The 19,448-nt window shown below is 48.6% G+C and overlaps 1 protein-coding gene across 1 annotated transcript in view; it reads left to right on the top strand.

Annotated features, from left to right (window-relative positions):
• The window catches only part of SMG6 (SMG6 nonsense mediated mRNA decay factor), a 179,535-nt gene that overhangs the window by 145,006 nt on the left and 15,081 nt on the right, over positions 1-19,448 (top strand). The window contains exon 14 of the mRNA XM_044003043.1: positions 16,863-17,039. Coding sequence (XP_043858978.1) covers positions 16,863-17,039 — 177 coding nt within the window. The remainder of the gene's footprint in view (positions 1-16,862; positions 17,040-19,448) is intronic.

The following is a 19,448-nucleotide window of genomic DNA, read 5'->3' as shown; positions in this document are numbered from 1 at the left end:
CTAAGTGCCCTGTGACTGGAATGACTCTTCCCAGACAAAGGGTGAAAAAACACACCTCTCAGCATTTTTGGACTGAGGGTGGTTGGTATGGAATAGTACCTGGACTGTCCAACACAGGCAGGGGTAGTTTTTCTGAATTATTTATTTCCCTTTTTAAATCTTCATTACAAGAGATGATTCACTAGGTATGGGAGGAATATTATTTGGAAATGAAGATAGTGAAATCAACAAAAATGAGAACCATTTTAAAAGGATGGGGTTGGAAGTACCTTTCAACTCTAAATCATGGATCCTGTCTCACCTTACAGGGTGAGGAAAACTACAAACTGTAGATACCCTATAAATGTCCTTTACTCTTCTTATCAATATCCAGAGAGGGAATAGTCTTAAGGAGAGGATTGCTTCCCTCGGACCTACCTGTAGCCGGAAAACCAGAAAGATAGCATGCACCAATAGTCACAACATGTAACCCAGAGGCAATGAAGAATGAGACAGAATTGGTTTTGAATATGGGCAGTATGGAAGTGTATGAGTATACTTGTTGGGGGGTGGGGGGGCAGGCAGGCAAGCACAAACTTGGAGTGTCACCAGCAGACTGGCCTCACTGGGCCACCTTTGCTGCTCAAAACCACCTGGGCTATATCACCCAGAATTTGTCCTTCCCTACTTATTTTGCAGTTCCTGTCATCTAAGGCAATCGGTCATAAATAAGATTACAGGAAATTATGACCTCAGTAGTAAAAATTGTGTACATGGTATTTTGTCATTGTTGTCCAACAGTCTTCAATATATAGCTCTTTCAGGTCAAAGAACCCATAATGTCCACTTTGGCTTCAGATCTCTGGGACCTGGGTGGATAGGCATGGCTTATAACCGTGTGTTGGCGGAGGCAGGAGAGAGATGGGCTGAAATTGATGACCTGGCAACCAAAAAGAAACAAATCTATCCTAGCAACAAGGTAGGAACCAGAGCCAGCAGCTCTGCTCTTCAATCCCCTCTATTTGCTGGAAACAAGCTGGGCAGGGAAGTCGACAAGATTCTTCAGAACACTAAACAGGTGATTAAAACATCAGTACAAGTCTTTCCAAGCCGTTCAGAAAGCCAAAAGCGCAGTTTGGACACCATCAAAAATTTTCCTCTCTGGAGCTGTATAAGCCGGTCCATTGCTTCTGTCTCCTGCTTCTGTGGCCAGCTGGGGAGCCGTGTGCTAATGATTCCGTAAAAGCCTCCAAGTTATCCTGAGTGTATTATCATATGAAGAGAATCTATACTGTATTTTTCCATCAGGGATTGTCTTCCAGCCCCTCCTTCACTAGATCAAATGCTGAATCTTCAACCAACAACAAAAAAATGACTTGGGCTGACTAACTCCTGGCTCTGTTTCTTCTGGAGGGACTTCACTTCAGCATGTAGCCAAGTGTCGATGCTTTGTTCGCTCTCTCGATTCCAAAATGGCTGCCCAGAGTCTGTTATGAAACACAGATCTGGTAGGCAGTCGGTCAGTGATGGCGAGGTGTTTAGCAGGCCTTGAGAGCATGACCAGACAGGACTAGAAGTGTTCCCCAGTAATATTTGCTGATCTTGTGGGTAAAGCTTTATGAGGGAGTGAGTCAAAGTTGAAACCACCCCTTTCCCAGGCTCAGAACTTTCAGAAAGGCAAAACATTCTTTACTTTAGTTGATATTTTACAAGGGGCCATCTTTTTGTTAACCTTGAGGCATTCGTGGTAGAATTTATGATTTAGGGGTCTTAAATCCTTCATGATACAGCTTTATACCTCTACCTTAAGCCCAGGACATTTCTGCCATCTGTGTCCCCTGTGGAGGCATAGTTTTGCTATCTCTCCTCCTAGATCATTTTTCTCATCTTTGATCCTTTGTATCTTTGATGCTTTGAAGTACACAATCTTCTTCCCTTTTCCACAAGCAGTTCTTGGGAGATACTTATGTATTCCCTTTCAGTAACTGCCCATAGAAAGTTTTCTCCAAGGAGAGTGTCAGGTATGCCCAGGATTAGACTCCCACACACACTTGATTCTAGGCCACAAACATTGCAGCCAGCCAGCTAGCCAAAGGAGAGTCCCTACTGTTACCTGTACTGCACAGCTGGGCATTTTTGGCAGAGTAGAATGCAAAGCTGAGAGCAGCATCTTTCAAAAAGGATATTAAATACTTTTTCATTTAAGAAATAGTCTTTATTGATAATCTTTTGTTTTTATATAACCTGCATTTCCTAATATATTCCTCCCCCTCCCTCTCTGAGAAAGTCGTGAGCTATCCCTTATGACAAAGAACTTAGAAGAGGGTAAAAATGTTTAACAGGACTAACCAAGCGGGCAGCTAGGTGGCACAGTGGACAGAGCACTGGCCCTGGATTCAGGAGGACCTGAGTTCAAATCCAGCCTCAGACACTTGACACTAGCTGTGTGACCCTGGGTAAGTCACTTAACCCCAATTGCCTCACCAAAAAACAAAAAAGACTAACCAAGACATTGATCTGGTTCAGTATTATAATGTAATGTTCTACCTCTTTAAAGAACAAAAGCTAGAAACATTCTTATATCACTACTTTGGAGTTAAGTTAGGTCATTATTATTTCATAGCATCCAGTTTCAATTGTTTTGTCATCATTGTTCTTTCCATTTACATTGTTGTTGTCATTTTGTATGTTGTTTTCCAGATTCTGTTTACTTTTACTTTGTATCAGTTCATATAAGTCTTTCCATGCTTCTTTATATTTATCATATTCATCAGTTCTTACAGGGAAGCGATATTTCATCATACTCATGGTACCACAATTTGTTTAGCCATTCCCTAGTTGATGGGCATCTATTTTGTTCGTTGCTACTCTAAAAAGTACCACTATAAATGTTTTAATATACATGGGACCTTCTTAATCATTGACCACTTTGGAATAAAAACCCAGCATGGAATCCCTTAGTCAAAGGATGTGAACATCTAAGTCACTTTTTCAGTATAATTTCAAAGGTCTTCCATAATGGTTGAATCAGTTTGCAATTCCATCAATAGTGTATTGATAGACCTGTTTTTCTGCCACTTTTACATCATTGACTATCCCCATCTTTTGTTAGCTCTATGACAATTTGCCAAGTTGTATTCTTTTCCATTTCTCTGATTTTTAATGCTTTTGAGTACTATTTCATGTGGCAATAGTTGACAATGTTTTTTTTTTTAAATTTTAAACAATAAACATTGTTATTTAAAGTTTTGAGTTCCAAATTCTGTCTCCCCTTCCCTCCTCTTCTCCCTCCCTGAGGCAGTAAGCAGATATAGGTTATACATGTGCAATTGTGTAAAACAGTACTGTATTAATCATTTTGTATAAGAAAACTCAAATAAGAAAAAAATGCAAGAAAGTGAAAAATAGCCTGCTTCAGTCTGTGTTCGTTCAATATCAGTTCTTTCTTTGAGGGTGGATAGTAACTATGTTTTGTAGATAGTCCTTTGGGATTGTCTTGGATCGTTGTATTGTTGAGAATAGTTACGTCTTTCACAGTTCATCAGTGTAGCTGTCACTGTGCACAATGTTCTCCTGGTTCTGCTCACTTCACTATACATCAATTCATACAAGTCTTTCTAGGCTTTTCTGAAATCATCCTGCTTGTCAGAATTTCTTAAAGCACTATAATATTCCATCACAATCACATTGCACAGCTTGTTTAGCCATTCTCCAGCTGATGGGCATTCCTCTTATTTCCAGTTCTTAGCCACCACAAAAAGAGCTGCTAGAAATATTTTTGTACAAATAGGTCTTTTTCCCTTTTTGTGGATGTTTTTGGGATATAAACCTAGCATTGGTATTGCTGGTTTGGCATGGTTTTGATAACTGTCCATTCATATCTTTGACCACTTAACCATTCAGGAATGGATTTTGGCCTTATTAGTTCCTTATTCGTCTCAGCTATTGGTCCTTTCCTTTGTTAGAAATATTTGAGGCAATGATTTTTTTCTCAGGCCACTATTTCTCCTGTTATTCCATTTATATTGTGTTCATGCAGATGCTTTTCAGTTTCATGTAGTTATCTATTTTATCAATCATGATCATACATATTACCTATTGGTCAAAAATTCTCCCAGCTGTCACTGTGAAAGGTGCCTATTCTGATTCTCTTATTTATTACGAAAATGACCTTTAACTAAATACTTTATGGTCAGTCAGTCATATTTTTTTTCTGTTTCTTTTTTTTTAATTAATAAAGTATTTTATTTTTTCCCCATTACATGTAAAGATAGTTCTCAACTTTTGTTTATACAAGCTTTCCAATTTCAGATTTTTCTCCCTCCTTCCCCCCTCCCCTAGACAGCAGGTAATCTGATATAGGTTTTATATATATATACACACACACACACACACACACACACACATATACATAATAACATTAAACATATTTCTGCACTAGTCATGTTATAAGAGAAAAATCAGAGCAATGACAAAAAACCTCAGAATAGAAAAACAACAGCACCAAAAACAAAAGAAATAGTATGCTTCATTCAGCATCTATACTCCACAGTTCTTTTTTTTTTTTTTTCCTGGATTTGGAGATCCTCTTCCATCATGAGTTCCCTGGAACTCTTCTGTGCCATTGCATTGGTGAGAAGAATATAGTCCATCACAGTAGATCAACACTCAATGTTGATGATACTGTGTACAATGTTCTTCTGGTTCTGCTCATCTCACTCATCATCAGCCCACGCAAGACCCTCCGGGTTTCTCTGAACTCCTCCTGCTCATAGTTTCTTACAGCACAATAGTATTCCATTGTATTCATATACCACAACTTGTCCAGCCTTTCCCCAATTGATGGGCATCACCTCAACTTCCAATTCCTTGCCACCATGTACAGAGCAGCTATAAACATTTTTGTACATGAGTCAGTCACCTTTTTTAAGCATTTAAAAATTTTTTATCTAGTGCCTGATAGTGGATGATGTGAAAACATAGCAAAAGTAATTTAAAAATTATAATCCCTGCCCTTGAGAAGCTGGAGGCAACAAAGCAATTGCTTGTTAAGGTGCTATATTTAAGTACAAATGAATAAGTAAATGCAAATTAGTTATCGAAAATTAATAAAGAATAATAAAAGTAGAAAGAAATGTATTAACACTCATATACACACACACAAATACATTTGCATCCGTATATGTGTGGTTGTTAGTCTGAGGGGTGTGTGTACATACACGCATGTGGGCACACACGTAGGAGTCGGTCCCCATCTTTGCTGACAGCCACATTTGGTCGTTACCATTCTGCAGCATCCATCCATTCATTATTATTATTTTGCCATGGTTGTGGTGACTGTGTATATTGTTTTCCTGTTCTCCTTCAGCCCTCTGGTGCTTTATCTAACATCCATCCCATTGGTCCTATTCCACCACATTCATGCACCACAAATTTGTCAAGCCCTTCCCCACTTGAGTTTGTGGTAACTTGTTTCCAGTTCTTTGCTATCCCAAAAAGCCCTGTTGTAGTTTGGTATCTACTGGGCCTTTTTTGGCTTTGGCCTCCTTTAGAGATGCAGTAAAAACTCCACCTTGAGGAGTACAGGCATCTTAGTCACTTTCTTTGCATAATCCCAGGTCCAAGCACTTTCTTTTATTAATATTAATTCAGCAAATGTTTATCAAGTGTCTACTCTGTACTGAATGCTGTTAAGGGTTGGGGAAGATACCAGTTTTAGATAAGATGACCTATAGCCTTAGAACTATATACATGATCTTACTTCATCCATTTGTATAACAATAAAGGTCACGTGAGTTCAGAGAGGGTTAATATGGGGCCAGCAATGTAACCAAAAATGAAAGGGAGGTCTGAAATAATTAGAGTAGATAGATGGAGATTAATCAAGGAAGGCTTCCTGCAAGAGACAGTTCTTTTTTTTTTTTTTTTTTTAGTGAGGCAATTGGGGTTAAGTGACTTGCCCAGGGTCACACAGCTAGTAAGTGTTAAATGTCTGAGGCCGGATTTGAACTCAGGTACTCCTGACTCCAGGGCCGGTGCTCTATCCACTGCGCCATCTAGCTGCCCCCAAGAGACAGTTCTTGACCAAAGTTTATTTGATTTTTTTTTTTAATGAAAATCCACTTTCTTATCCTTCTGTAACCAGTTGCTAGGAGTGATAGTATGCACTTGAAATTCCTACTGACCTCACTAAGTTCGAGGCCCCAAAGGTGAACATGGTCTGACGCCAAACCCTTTGGTTATCGCCCAGACTTCTCTTTAACAGTACTTTCCTAGTTGTGGCTTCCACAGCCCTACTTGTGCTGTGGACAACAAACATGGTGAGTATCACAGGGAAAGAGATATCACGTGTCTGTTCCATGTCTGCTGTGTTCAGGAACAGGGCCACCAGGCTGCCCAAAAGACGTGGCCCACCATAGGTCAGAAATGGAGCAGGCCAAAGCTTCCATGCCCATCAGCAGTGAGATCAGATCTGCTGGTGGCCACTGCATTTCAGCCTGGCTGAGACCAACAAAAACTCAAGCCAAACAACTCCCTGCATTGGCCATGCCAGAAAAATCGGTCTCTACCTCCCAAGTCCATTACCTTGAGCAAGGTCTAAAGGAGTTGGTGGAGGTGGATCGATTGATCAGGGGATCACTCCAGTGTCGGAGGTCATCTCCTTGTTAGTGTTGTGGGCCCCTCCACTGGCAAGCAGTGGTGATAAAGAAGCCTGGGGATACTCAGAATGAGGTTTTTAAATCTAGAAAATATACAGGATTGGAAAAGAGGCCAATTCTATTGAAATAGTTATTGAAAAAATACTATTGTTGAGTTCAGAGACTGCAAGTTAAGAGCCCCTGCTGTGGGTGGCACAGAGTAGAAGTGAGCAAGTATGTGCTAAGGCAGCTGCATGCCAGTCTGGCTGCTACCTCGGCTACAGGAGAACAGGAAGTGAGAGCAGTCCTTTAGGGGGAAGCAATGGAGGGATGCCCCGTAGGCCCTGAGGGTTTACCTGCTAGGCAATGGAAAACCTGTGCTTGCTTTGGACAGGACAATGATGTGGCCCAAATAGTATTTGCAGAAGAGGTCTTCACTTTAATTCATCTACGAGATGGGTACGAGGCCACTCTGCTATGGCCCTCTCAGGTCTGAGGAACATGAGTCCAGTGTGGGGCTCTAGAAGGCGCCCCTTCCCTTATCTCCCCTTGAGGCTTTGGGGCCCGTTGTGGAGAGAAGTGTCTTGCGTTCTGCCAAGGAGCCCCCTAGAAAGGTTGTCCCTTGTTAAGCCCTTCTAGCAGATAGACCATCCCTCTCTCCATGTGCTCCATCACATTTGTGGGCTACAGCACAAGCAGGAATGTGCCAGGGGAAAACTCTTCGACCAAATGGTCACAACAAGCTAGGAAAGGGTCTCTGGAGGACAGAGGCCATTGTGATCCTGTGCTCCATTCCTAGCACCTGCTAGCTGTGTGGTGGTGAACAGTCAGCCTCTGTGTGGGAGTCTGCAGATTTAGGCTGACTCAGGGTGTTTTATCCCCAGGGGCTGAGCTTGTAGCCTCCCCTGCTGGTTTAGTTAGTGAGAGACCAGCTCAGTCAAGCTAGACCTGAATGTCTTGTGATGGCAGTGCCAGCTGGATGCCCCTCCCAGTGAGCCAGAAGACAGCATTCCTGCCAGTGGGGGTAGCAACGTTTACAGCTCCGGAGGGGCAGCATCACGGGCCTGTAGCCCGAGCAGTGTGCAGCCTATCGTTGATGGCATGCTGGCTGCTGGGAGGGCACCTTGGTGGCAGAGCCTGATGGAGCTCTCAGCTTGCCAGCAGGCCTGGTTTCCATTTGTGGGCAAATGAGAGGAGCCAGCTAAAACCCACAGCCACTACCCTGGAGGCACCAGTCTTCTGTCTGGCTTTATTTAGAATTTTCAAGACCAGGAATTTCAGGTGGGTGGAAAATTCATTGTTAGAGATTTGCTCATCCTTAGTGAAAGGTGTCCCAGGTTCTTTTTTGAGGATACATTTGGCACAGTACCCCTATTTTTAAGGACCCAGAGAGGTGGTGACATTTAGGCAAAGTATTTCATTTCTGTCGGGATTTTTAATAGCTGCTCCATTCTGCAGTTAATGCCCCACAAAACTTGCCTGAAGCACTCCAGAATATATACCCATCCCTTGGCAGGAGAAGTGGTAGTGGCGCTCAGTTATCTTCTGAGGGACCAAGACTAGGGGAGAGCTGGCAAGAGGCCCCGAGCTTACTGTCTGATGCCTGCTTAGCAGTATGCCTTGAGCACTGAGGTTGAAGTGAATGCTCCAGCAGCTGTGGCAGCCAGACGAGCAGCTCGGTGCCCCCCTCTCCCTTCAGGCCCAGGCTCCAAGCCAACTCCATGCCTCCCTGCCTCCCTGCCTCTCTGGCTGGCCACGCAACAGAAGTTGGAGGGGCTCTGGAGCCGAAGGCCGAGAGGGAGGAAGGAAGGACCCTGGCCTCCCTGGCACTGCTGGCCCCACTGGCTCTGGCACATTCCTCCTGCATCCTTCGAAGCCAGATTCCTTCCTGGGAACTAAATACAGTAAGTGACCTTCAGTAAGTCTCCACTGAAGCTGACCCTTGGACCACCCAACCATTTCCCTTTCCTCCTGTATTCTCAGGGGAAAGGAGACAGATGGAAGGGTTCATGATGGAGGAAAAGGGCATGCAGTGGCAGCTCCAGAAACCTAGCCCAGGGGTAGGGGCCTTCAGGCCTAAGCTACCTTCCCAGGAGAACACATCTGTTGAGCCTGAGAGCATTCGGATGCCCGGCTGCTTCATGTACAGTTCCAAGCTAAAACCTTTCTACCCCAACTGGCCATCACAGGCTGGAGTGACTGCCACATGTCTGGGAGTATTGAGGGTAGAGGCCAAAAGATGTGTAGCTGGGAGTGGCCAGTCCTTTGGGGGACTGTCATTGGCGTAGGACCACGGCCTGTGCTCAGGGGCTGATCAGAGCCGAGCAATAGCTGAAACGTGGGGCCTGTCCCTAAACTGACCTGGTGGACTCAGCTTGTAAACCTCGGGGATGCGCCCCCCGCCCCTTATTCACTGTGCTCCCCTTATTCTGCCTGGGCTGGGTTTTTGGCACTTAGCTTCTCCTCCCACCTCTCCCCCTGGGTCTTGTTCTGTTTCAGATGAGACCCAAGGATTCCCTTATGCCAGATCTTTGGTAGGTTCCATTTCCCAGCTTTAGCCAGGGCCTCTACCAGGCCAGTGGCCTCAGATTCCTTGCATCTACTCCTCCTGTCCCCAGCTGTCTGCTCCCTGTTGGGAAGCCTCTTCCCCAGGAATGCGAATCCACACAGAGGAGGAACCCATTTCCTTCATCCTCCCAACCCCGGAGGATTCCCTGCCTTTTGGAGTCTAACATTTCATTGGCAGACTCTTGTTCCAGCCGACCCACCCATGAGCAGCACAGGGCGGTGCCTTCTGCTCTCATCTGCAAAGTGTGAGCCTTACAAACCTAGTGGCTCCCAGTTTAAGAAAATATGTTCATCAGAGTTGGATTCCTCTGGCCAGTCTTGTGGGCTTGGCTTGTTAAAGATGATAATTAACCCATTGCTAATTGGTGTTTTAGAAGTCTGGCCAGCAGCCCTCGGTTTTACCAGCCTTGGCGCAGCGGGTCTGTAAGCTATTCTGAGGTTGCCTAATGGCTACAAGACTTCACTTTCCTGTGTGCCTCTTATTTGCTCTGAGGATATTCTGTAAAATTAACAAGCAGTAAATTTTGATGGAAGGTTTCAACAAATGTGAGGCTAATTGGCTCTCCTTATAACAAGAAACAAGAATGGCAACCTGTAAACTCTTCTGTTGGGGGTGGGGGGAGGGGGTACTGCACTGTGACTTTTCCTTTAGCCAGAAGAGCAAAAGAAGGCTGACCAGTTCAGGGGCAGAGGGCGCAGCGCTGGCCAGAAGGAGCAGTTTCAATGTAGGACCCCTTGCGGTTCCACTGCTGGCCATGGCTTGTTTTCCCTCTCTGGCTCCATAATTTCCACAAGAAAAGGTTGTGGGGCCAAGCAGCATGGCAGCGAGAGGGACATGTGGCCTGGCTGCCCAGCTGCCCCTTCCTCAAGAGCTTAAACAAGAAGGTGCTGCTCGAGCCCTCTTGCCACTTCTTCATGGAAGGACCAAGTCCAGGAGCTTCTGGGATAGAGCCTTGGGGCCATGGGACTCCCTCACTGGCATGGGAGGCATTGGCCATGAGGTCCTCTGCTTTGTTCTGAATAGGTCCTGTTCTATTGCTCGACCATTTCCATGCATGCTGGGAATGGGAAGGGATGAGAAGAGGCATTTACAGAGTGCCTCCCATATGCCAGGCACTGTGCCAAGCAAACAGCCCTAGAGGGATGTGATATCATTATCCCCATTTCACAGAGGAGGAAACTGAGGCAAGCAGAGGTTACATGACTCGTTTGAGATGACACAGGCAGTATCCTGAGTCTGGATTTGAACTCAGGTCTTCCTGACATCAGGCCCAGTGCTCTTTCTACTGTGCCTCCTGAATATTGCCAATTCCTGTGGACAGTCACTGATTTCCAAGGACCAAGTGCTATTCCTCCTTTCCCAGCCTCCTCCTCCAAAACTGCCCCCCCTCTTCTTTCCTCTAGCCGAGCCTCGGGTATGTTCCCTTTGCTTCAGAGGAGGCCTCTGTGCATTCCGGCCCTTGGTTCTCCCTGGGGAAGTCTTCATGTCCCTGATCCCTCAGAGGAACTGAGCCTGGCTCAGGGCAGGCCCTGGTCTCCCTTCACCACATCTCACTTTCAGTTTTTCTTTCTGAGTGGCTGCTTGCGTGTGTGCCTGCTCTGGCTGATAAAGGGTCCCACAGACCAGAGTTTCACTTCCATCGGCAGCCTCAACTTTTGCTGGCCCAGGCATAACTGGAGGGGAAAGGAATTTTCTCTCTCTGAACTCCTCTGGGTTTACTGCCCCTACCCCCCCCCCCAACCATTCCTCTCAACAGACTAGAAGATCACTTGGGGGTGGGGGTGGGGGTTAAGGTAGGGGCATTCTTGGTGCCTTCTCCATCCCAGAGCCCTGGCACAGAGAAGGGGCCAGCCCCAGAACAGCTTTGCTGTTGTTGAGTTGTCCTGGCCCCCACTGCTACTGGAGCTGGACACCCACCAGGATGGCTCCTCAGTCCCCCAATAGCCTCCTTCTGTAGAGCCCTCTGGGTCTGAACATCCCAGAACAAGCTCCAGCCACACACGCAGCACCAAAAAACTCAGGGAGGCTTTTACCTTGGCATCCCTGGCAGCCATTTCAGAAAGTCTGGGGCATTTCCTCTCATCTAAAAAGAAAGGGTCCGCCCAGATGAGCCCTGAGCTTCCTTCTGACGCCACCCATCCCCCATTCCCTGCAGGAGAAAATGCAGGCTCTCCCATTGGGCCTTCAGAGCCGTTCACAGCCACCTCAAGTCCATGGTATTCTCCTTTGGACTAAATTTCAGCCCAAGTGACCAACCTCCTTACTGTTCCCTCTGCCCAGGCTCCTCACCTCTCCAAGGCTTCTCTTCACTGCTGCCTCCCCGAGGCTTTTCCATCTGATGCCCTGCAGTTGCCCTCACCCATCTGTGTCTGTGTCTGCGTATGTGTCTGTGTCTGTCTGTGTGTCTCTATGTCTGTATGTGTTTGTGTATGTCTATGTGTGTGTGTGTGTGTCAGTATGTGTCTGTCTCTGTGTGTGCCTGTGTCTATGTGTGTGTGTGTTTGTGTGTCTGTGCACATGTGCCTTTTCTAGCAAGCAAAACCCTTCAGGACACAGAACCAAACCCAAAGTAAACAAAAATAGGTCCTTGGTGGCAGAAATAGCTAGCACCCAATTCATGTACTTTGTGGGAAAATCACCACAGTAATATGACATTGAGGATAGAATAAGCCTGGAGTCTTAAGAACATCTATATGTGGCCTGATACTAGTTGTACAAATATGGGACAGCAGTCAGACGCTCCCTGCCAATCCTTGTCTGGATTTCCCCTTTGGATTTCTGGTACTTCGCACTGAGCTTGGCACCCAGGAAGCTCTTCACCGACGCTTTTTTGTACCTCCTCTCTGTTCTTCACCCCCGTGGACCTCTATCATCTAGCCCAGCTCCAGAAGCCCCTGCCTGTGTGTGTGAGCCTGGCCCCAGGAGTGCCTCCCTCCTAGGTGCCCGTGCCCGGGAGCCAGAGCTGCCTGGGCCTTTGCTGTGCATACCATTTGCCCATCTCTCTGTTTTTCATTGATAGAGGATGGAAAAATGTGCTCATGAACAGAGTGATTGTGGGGATTATGTCATAGACTTCATTTGGACTCCTTCCTCCTCAGCAGGCAGGCTGACTTTAACCCCTCGTCTGCCAGGAGAGCTTTCCTGTCCTGAGGGGCCATCCTCACTGGCCGGCTGGCAGGGGAACTCTCTGAGACGGCTCCAGGAGCTCCTTCGCTGACCTTGATCCTCGAGTTTCTGCCCTGAGAGACTTTCCCCAGACATCCCCTAGCCCCACGGCCCCAGGAGGGCTAGGCCATCTGCCCAGGCACTGGCGATGGGTGATAAGCGGCCCTGGGAGGCAGGGAATGCAAGGAAGACACCCAAGGGCCATCTTATAGATGAGGAGGAGACTGGGGTTTAAGGAACTTGTGACCTGTCCATAATCCCAGCTAAGTCTCTTAGGTCTCCTCTTACTCCAGACCCTCACCCTTCTGCCCCTTCTTCAGTGCAGGGAGATGGGGTGGGAGAGGAGGCTAGAGGTGCACTTGGGTGAGAAAACGCCCTGGTTAAGCGCAGACCAGTTTTAGAGTCGCCGAGGGTCGGATCACTCAGAGTTGGTGGAACTTTCCCCAGAACCATGTAGCCAGTATGGGTCAGGGGCCAGACTTGAACCTGGGTCTTCTGTCCCAAAGCCAGTTCTCGCTCTGTCCACAAGCATCCTTGGCTGTTCTCTGAGCCATGCAGTTGGCTTTTGCCCCCAACTCAGTATGACCCTTCCCTCCTGGGGTCCCTCTCAAGAAGGGCATAAACTTGGAGTGTCCCAGTATGCTTGTGCCCTTCACATCTCTGAAAGGGGAGGTCTGCTCCCACTGATGTTAGCCTGCTGTTGCTTGGTGGTGTTGTGACCTCAAAAAGGTGGTGCCCACCTGCGGGTGCTGAGCGTGAAGGGCCTGCCCACGCCCACTCCCACCCACAGTCTTGGTGCTCCCCTTGAGGAGAGAGATACAAGGTAGAGCCGGCTATCCATGCTGAGGACCCCTGCTGCCCCTGCCCCTGCCAAGGCTGCCCCACTGACCCATTACATAATCCTCCTCCTCTGTAGTGGGAACAAGGGCAGAAGGTCAGAGGTCACAGTGGGGTCAGGTGGCTGACACACACTGTAACGACAAGGTGGTTAAAATTAGACCACAGAGAGGAAACTGGCAATCTTGGGGAAACGCAGAAGTTTCCTCTGCGACTGAGTGGCCGGGGGTGCAGGGAGGCTGCTGTGCGTGCTGCTGCCAGGTGATTACTCATTTCGGCTCCGTTCTCGAGTGCTTGGAGCCCCCGCTTCTGTATTTCTGGCCTCCTTGTCACACTCCTGGGTACACGCAGCAGGACCCACCGTGGCCTGGCTGGGCTCTGGGACAGCTTCCTGCCCTCTCTGGCGAGCTGGCAGCCTGAGGGGGCAGGGGGGGGGGAGGCCCGAGCTGATGGGCACAGTGCTGGCAGCTCCCCCCAGCCACCCTCAGTCACCAGCATTGATTAGTCTCCTGGTGTGTGCCAAACCACTTTCAGAAGCGACTGCTTTCCTGCTGCCCCCCAAAGCACCTTGTCACCTTTCTGTGTGCCATGGAGCTGTCACCTTCCCTGTCTGCTTTCTCCCCCCTCACAATGGGCACAGGCTGCTGTATCCTCTCTTCATATCCCCAGCTCTTTGCACACAGTAGGTGCTTACTAAGGGCTTGCAGCATCCTGGCCTTCATTCCTGTGCCAGGTAGTTGTGCCAGGCCCTGGCAGTACAGACAAGAGCAGCAGAGCCCTGCCCTCAGAAGAGCTCCCCACCTATTCCTAATAACACAGACAGCACACCTACCTCTTTGTTGCAATGGGTGTGTGGTCGGTGACTTGGAAAATGTGTCTTTTTGATTTAATTTATGCCTCAGTCCATGTTGTCTGAATCAGACTGTAAGCTCCTAGTGCATGGCTCATTCTGGCTTAATTGATCTCATTCCATGACCCTGCTCTCTCCTGTCTGATCACTTCTCCTCTTTCCCTTTGCTGAACTGGCCTCTTCATCCCCCTTGATAACACTGGAGAACCCCCAAGGCTCTGTCCTGGGCCTTCTCCATCTAGACTCTTGTGACTTGGTGAGCTCATTTAGCTCCCATGGGCTCAGCTGAACATCCCTCTGCAGGTGGCTCAGCCTGTTTGTCCAGTCCTGACCTCTCTCCCAACCTCTAATCTCACATCCCCCACTGCCTTAGAGATACATGCCTCAGACTGAAGGTCTTGTAGACATCATCAAGTCAACATGTCCTTCCCACCTCCTAACTTCCCCATTGCTGCCAAGGGCACCAGAATCCTCCCAGTCACCAGGTCGCCAACCTGGGTGTCATCCTCAAGCCCCAGCTCCAGTCAGTGGTTAAGTCCTGTCTCTCATATAGGCAGGCCCCCCCCTCCCCTCTGACACTACAAGCCCTCTTAGGGTAGGCCCTGATCACCTCCCAGCTGGACCACTGCAATAGCCTGCTTGGGGGGGGGGGGGAGTCTCTATCTCAAGGCTCTTCTCAGTCCAATCAAATTGATCTTCCTAAAGCCCAGCTCTGACCGTCTCTGGCTCTCTCTGGTGGCTCTCTGTCTCTGACTGTCTGTCTGTCTGTCTGTCTGTCTGTCTGTCTATCTATCTCTATCTCTCTGTGTCTCTGTCTCTATAATCCCCAGTGGCTCCCTGTTGCCTCCAGGATCCTTTGCCTTTCCAGCCCCTTCCTTACCTGTCCCCTTCCTACCTTTCTGCTCAGTCTTGTTTCCCTCCCTCCTCCCCCCACACTCTGTGCCCCTGTCACACTGGCCTCCTTGGTGTTCCTCAGACACCACCACCCCCACCTCCCGACTGAGCATGCTCCCTGGCCGCCCCTCACACCCTGGATGCTCATCTCCCTCCTCACCTCCCCTTCCTGGCTTCCCTGGCCTCCTTCAAGCCTCAGCTGAAACCCCACCTTCTGCAGGAAGCCTTTCCCAGTCCTCCTTAACCTTGGTGCCTTCCCTCTGAGATGACCCCCAGTTTGGCCTGTTTTTACATCTTCTTTGTACATGGCAGTGTTGGATCTCCCATTAGACTGGGAGCGCCTTGAGAGCAGGGGCTTTCTTTTTCCCATCCTTTTTTCCTTCTTCCACCCCTCCCTCTCCCTTCTTTCTTTCTCTCTGTCTCCTTCCTTCTTTCTCCTCTCTCCCTTTCTCTCTTTCTTTCTTCTCTTCTTTATATACTCAGCATTTAGCACAGTGCCTTACACATGGTAGCCCCTTAATAAATACTAGCTTTTTGTAGCTGAGTATTAAGTAGAGTGAAGTATGAGAAAGACAAGAGAGAGTCTTCATCACTGAGGACTTCATCTCCTTTCCTCTTCTCTCCTCCAGCACTAGCTCTGTGACCTGGTATTAAATTGTGTGAGATGCTCTTGTCAGTTCTGCGGGCATTCAGAAAAGGGAGGGAGAGATTGTTCTGGAATTTGGGAAATGACCATTCCAGAGGGAAGGAGCCAGTTTACTTGGGGATGTCACATTTCACCTCCCAGTTGATGAGCTTAGGATTCCGTGTGTGTGTGTGTGTGTGTGTGTGTGTGTGTGTGTGTGTGTGTGTGTGTCTCTGTGTGTGTCTCTGTGTGTCTGTGGCTGTCTGTGGCTGTGTATCTGTTTCTGTGGCTGTGGCTGTGTGGCTGTGGCTGTGTCTGGCTGTGGTTGTGTGTCTGTGGCTGTGTCTGGCTGTGGCTGTGTGTCTGTGTGGCTGTGGCTGTGTCTGGCTGTGGCTGTGGCTGTCTGTGGGTGTAACAACAAGACAATGAGAATGCCAATGGCCAGAGAAGAGTTATATACCCCCCCCCAAAAGAGATGGGTTTGGAAATGAAGGTGTGTTTGTATGTGTTTTTGTGTAGGCATAATGGGAAAGGATTCCAGATTCTGCCTATGGAAATTCCATCTGAAGGTCTCATAAATGTGATGATTACTGGAGATATTGAATTTCATTTAAACTAAATCAGCCCCAGCTTCCCTAACGTACTCGGTTGTGTTGGGATCTATCATGTGGGAGGGGGGGAGAGTGTGAGCTCCTGAGGAGCAGGACTTTGGAGAAACACCACAGCCTCCTTTAGTCACCCCTGGCCTGCCTTCCCTTTCCTGGTGTCTGCCTACCTGAGCCAGGGAGGTCCCTTGGGTGCCCTGAAAGAGTTTGTCCAGAAGAGTTTACTGTGATTTACAGCCAAGGGAGGAGAGTAAGGGTCATGGGGTGGGGAGGTGCAGGAAGAGGTACTCCATTGAGATTGATGATGTTATTGCCCCTCTCCCTAACCTGGGGCTGTGGCTACTTGGGCTCCTCTTCATGAATGCCCTCCCCCCCCACCCCCCGTATAGTTTCCCAACATACTCCCTTTTCCTGAGATGAGATTTTTAACATTAAGTTGGAAGACTCAAGGAGACACTAAAGATGGTTTGCCCAAAGTCTTCTTCACATATAGAGGAAGACTGTGGCCATTTCTCAGAGCAGCCACTCCAGAAATCTGAGGACCCTCACCCAGCCTCATACCCAGGGCACATGCACCCAACAGCCTCCCTAAGTCATAGTCACTTTGACATGTTTCTCACAAGCCCCTCAGCCAACAACCAGTCCCTTCCACCGTCTTCTCTTTCAACAAATGCTTTTTTCTTTCTCTCCTTCACTGTAGGTTATTGCAGCTGACTGCAAGAGGGTCACAGTGCTGAAGTATTTCCTGGAAGCCCTTTGTGGACAAGAAGAGCCTCTGCTGGCATTCAAGGGTGGAAAATATGTGTCAGTGGCGCCCGTCCCAGACACCATGGGAAAGGAAATGGGAAGCCAAGAGGGAAAACAACTGGAAGATCAGGTACTGTGCGGGAAGCGCAGGCCACGGCCAAGGGAAAAGCTCCCCGGGGACCAGCCTCTGCCCAAGCCTTCGGCTCCCCCTCTGAGCTATTTATAGCCACTCTGAGCTGGGTCTGTGGGTGAATCTCCAACAGCCGGCTTCTCACGAGTGCACTCTGCTGGTGCCCCTGCCGGGCCCTCCCTCCCGCCCGGTGCCTCGGTCTCTCCTACGAGTTCCAGATGCTTCTTTTTTAATACTGCACTGGAAGGGAAGGGAGGGACGGGGGAAAGGTTTAATAATGTACAACTCTAGAGGCTTAGGCAAAGGGCTGGGGTGAGGGGGGTGTCAGGGTTCAGGGTGAGGATCGAGTTTATAGACAGAGCTCAGGGCTGCACAAGCCTGAACTCCAGCCTCCAGCACACGTACAGGAAGAGCTGACACTGCTGGCCCCTCTCCTTCCCCTCCCCCCACCTCGCCTGCCCTCCCTCCCTCCCTCCCTCCCTGAACATCCTGATGTGATTAAGGAATTCTCCTCTTGTTTGTTTGCCCTTGGTTGTTCCTGTAGCCCTTATTTCACTCCAGGTCCTGAGAGAGAGACAGAGACAGAGACAGACAGAGACAGAGTAAGACAGGGTGAGACAGACAGATGCTGTATGTCTGTGTATATGCAAAACATGACTGCTGCCCAGCTTGCCGGAGTGTGTGCGTGTGTGCGCATGTGTGTGTGTGAGCATGTGTGTGTGTTGGAGAGAGAGCACGCTTGCCTGTGTATGTGTAAGGAGGTCCTGCCTCCCATGTATCTCTGTATGCATGCATGCGAGTATCTGTGAGTGTGTGAATCTGAAAGTTGCCCTGCTGCCAGTCTCTGGGCATGGCTGCCCACCTGGGCCGGTCTGATTTAGTGCTTTTGTTGTCCTTCTCGCCTACAGGTTGAGTCTCATTCTCCAAAGTTAAAGACTTAAGGAGGCTTGCAAGGGAAGAGGTGGATAATTTGGGGAGTTGCCCAAAGAGCTTAAAGCCAAGGCTGCCCTTATGCCAGCCACTGTTTGCCCAGAGTCCTTCATGGCCAGTACTTAGTGGGGCAGGGGAGGCATGAAGGGGGAAAACCAGTATAAACTGAGAGTCATGAACTAGGGCCATTTGTGATGAGGGAGGAAGCGAGAGTGACCCTGGCCCTTGGACCATCCACTTGTTTGGGCCAAGGCAAACATTGTGAGTGGATGTGGGTCTACGGGGAGCTGGCCCCTCAGAGTTGGGCCTGATGGGAGTGGAAGGGCTGATTCCAGACAGAGTAAAAGGCAGCCATGACAGTAATTTGTACTGATCATAGCCCCTTCCCCACATGACGTCCTTGGCTTCTTAGAGCACTGACCTTGGAGTCAGGGACCTGATCTCACCCCCTTTGTGCCCTGTGTGTCACTTAAGCCTCTGGGCCCCTCATGTTCTCATCTGTAAGACAAAGGGGGTGTACTTTGTGGCCTTCCAAAGTCTCTTCCAGCTCCATGTCTGTGATCCATGGGCCGTTTTTAGTGATGACTAAACAGGCCCACATTGCTGAGGTGATTTGTCCCAGGTCACCACTCAGTTGCAAGGAGCTCTCCCCACTGAGCACCTGAAAACAGTCTTCCCCTCCCCTCTTGTGAAGGGGGATAGAACAAGGCTCTTGTCACCCATCTTAGCCCTTTGACCGGAACAAAGGTCATGACCCACAGGAGGCTGCCCACTTCTTCCCTTTCCCACGAGCCTCCTGGGTTCTCTTCTGTGAATGGCTCCTGGGAAACCTTTCATCGCCCAGCCTGTGTCATTTCATAACCTAGCACTTCCTCCTTTGCTGGGAGAGCTGAGCAAGTGAGGCTCAGCAGCCACCTCCTGACCCTGGGCCAGCTCTCCCCAGACTCCACCACAGCCTTGGCGATTGCTGAACATGTGGGCACTGTTCCCCAGGGACTGGCCAGGTGTCCTGCCTCACTTCACCCACGGGTTAGTCAGCTCTACAAATGAGGAAATGGCTTTTTAGGTGATGTTTCTCCTTCCCATGTGCCATCTGAGCCTCTGGAAGGAATTAAGGATGGGGAGAACTGAGGACAAGATAACGAGAATCATTGGCAGATCAAATCTGTCTCTACGTATGACTCTCAAAGGCCCTCAAAGAGAGTTAGTTGCAAGTACATCCCCAGTCCAGAGTCTCCTCTCACCTCCAGATAGTGACCTGAGCTCTCCAGATCTCTGAGTCTTGTCCATGCTGTTGGCATGGGGCAGGTCAGAGTGCTTGGTGCTTGATGTCTGTTATTCATTCACATACAGAAGAGAATCCAGTTCCCCAGAAATTCTCCTGGAATACCAGTCCCCACCTTTCCCTGGCTCTCTTTTTTTTAAGGTCCTGCTTTTCTTTTTTTTTGGGGGGGGGGGCAGGGCAATGAGGGTTAAGTG

Source organism: Dromiciops gliroides, chromosome 4, assembly GCF_019393635.1.
Source record: "Dromiciops gliroides isolate mDroGli1 chromosome 4, mDroGli1.pri, whole genome shotgun sequence".
Lineage (NCBI taxonomy): Eukaryota > Metazoa > Chordata > Mammalia > Microbiotheria > Microbiotheriidae > Dromiciops > Dromiciops gliroides.
The sequence above is the reverse complement of the archived record's forward strand: the minus strand, read 5'-3'. Positions and strand labels throughout refer to the sequence as shown.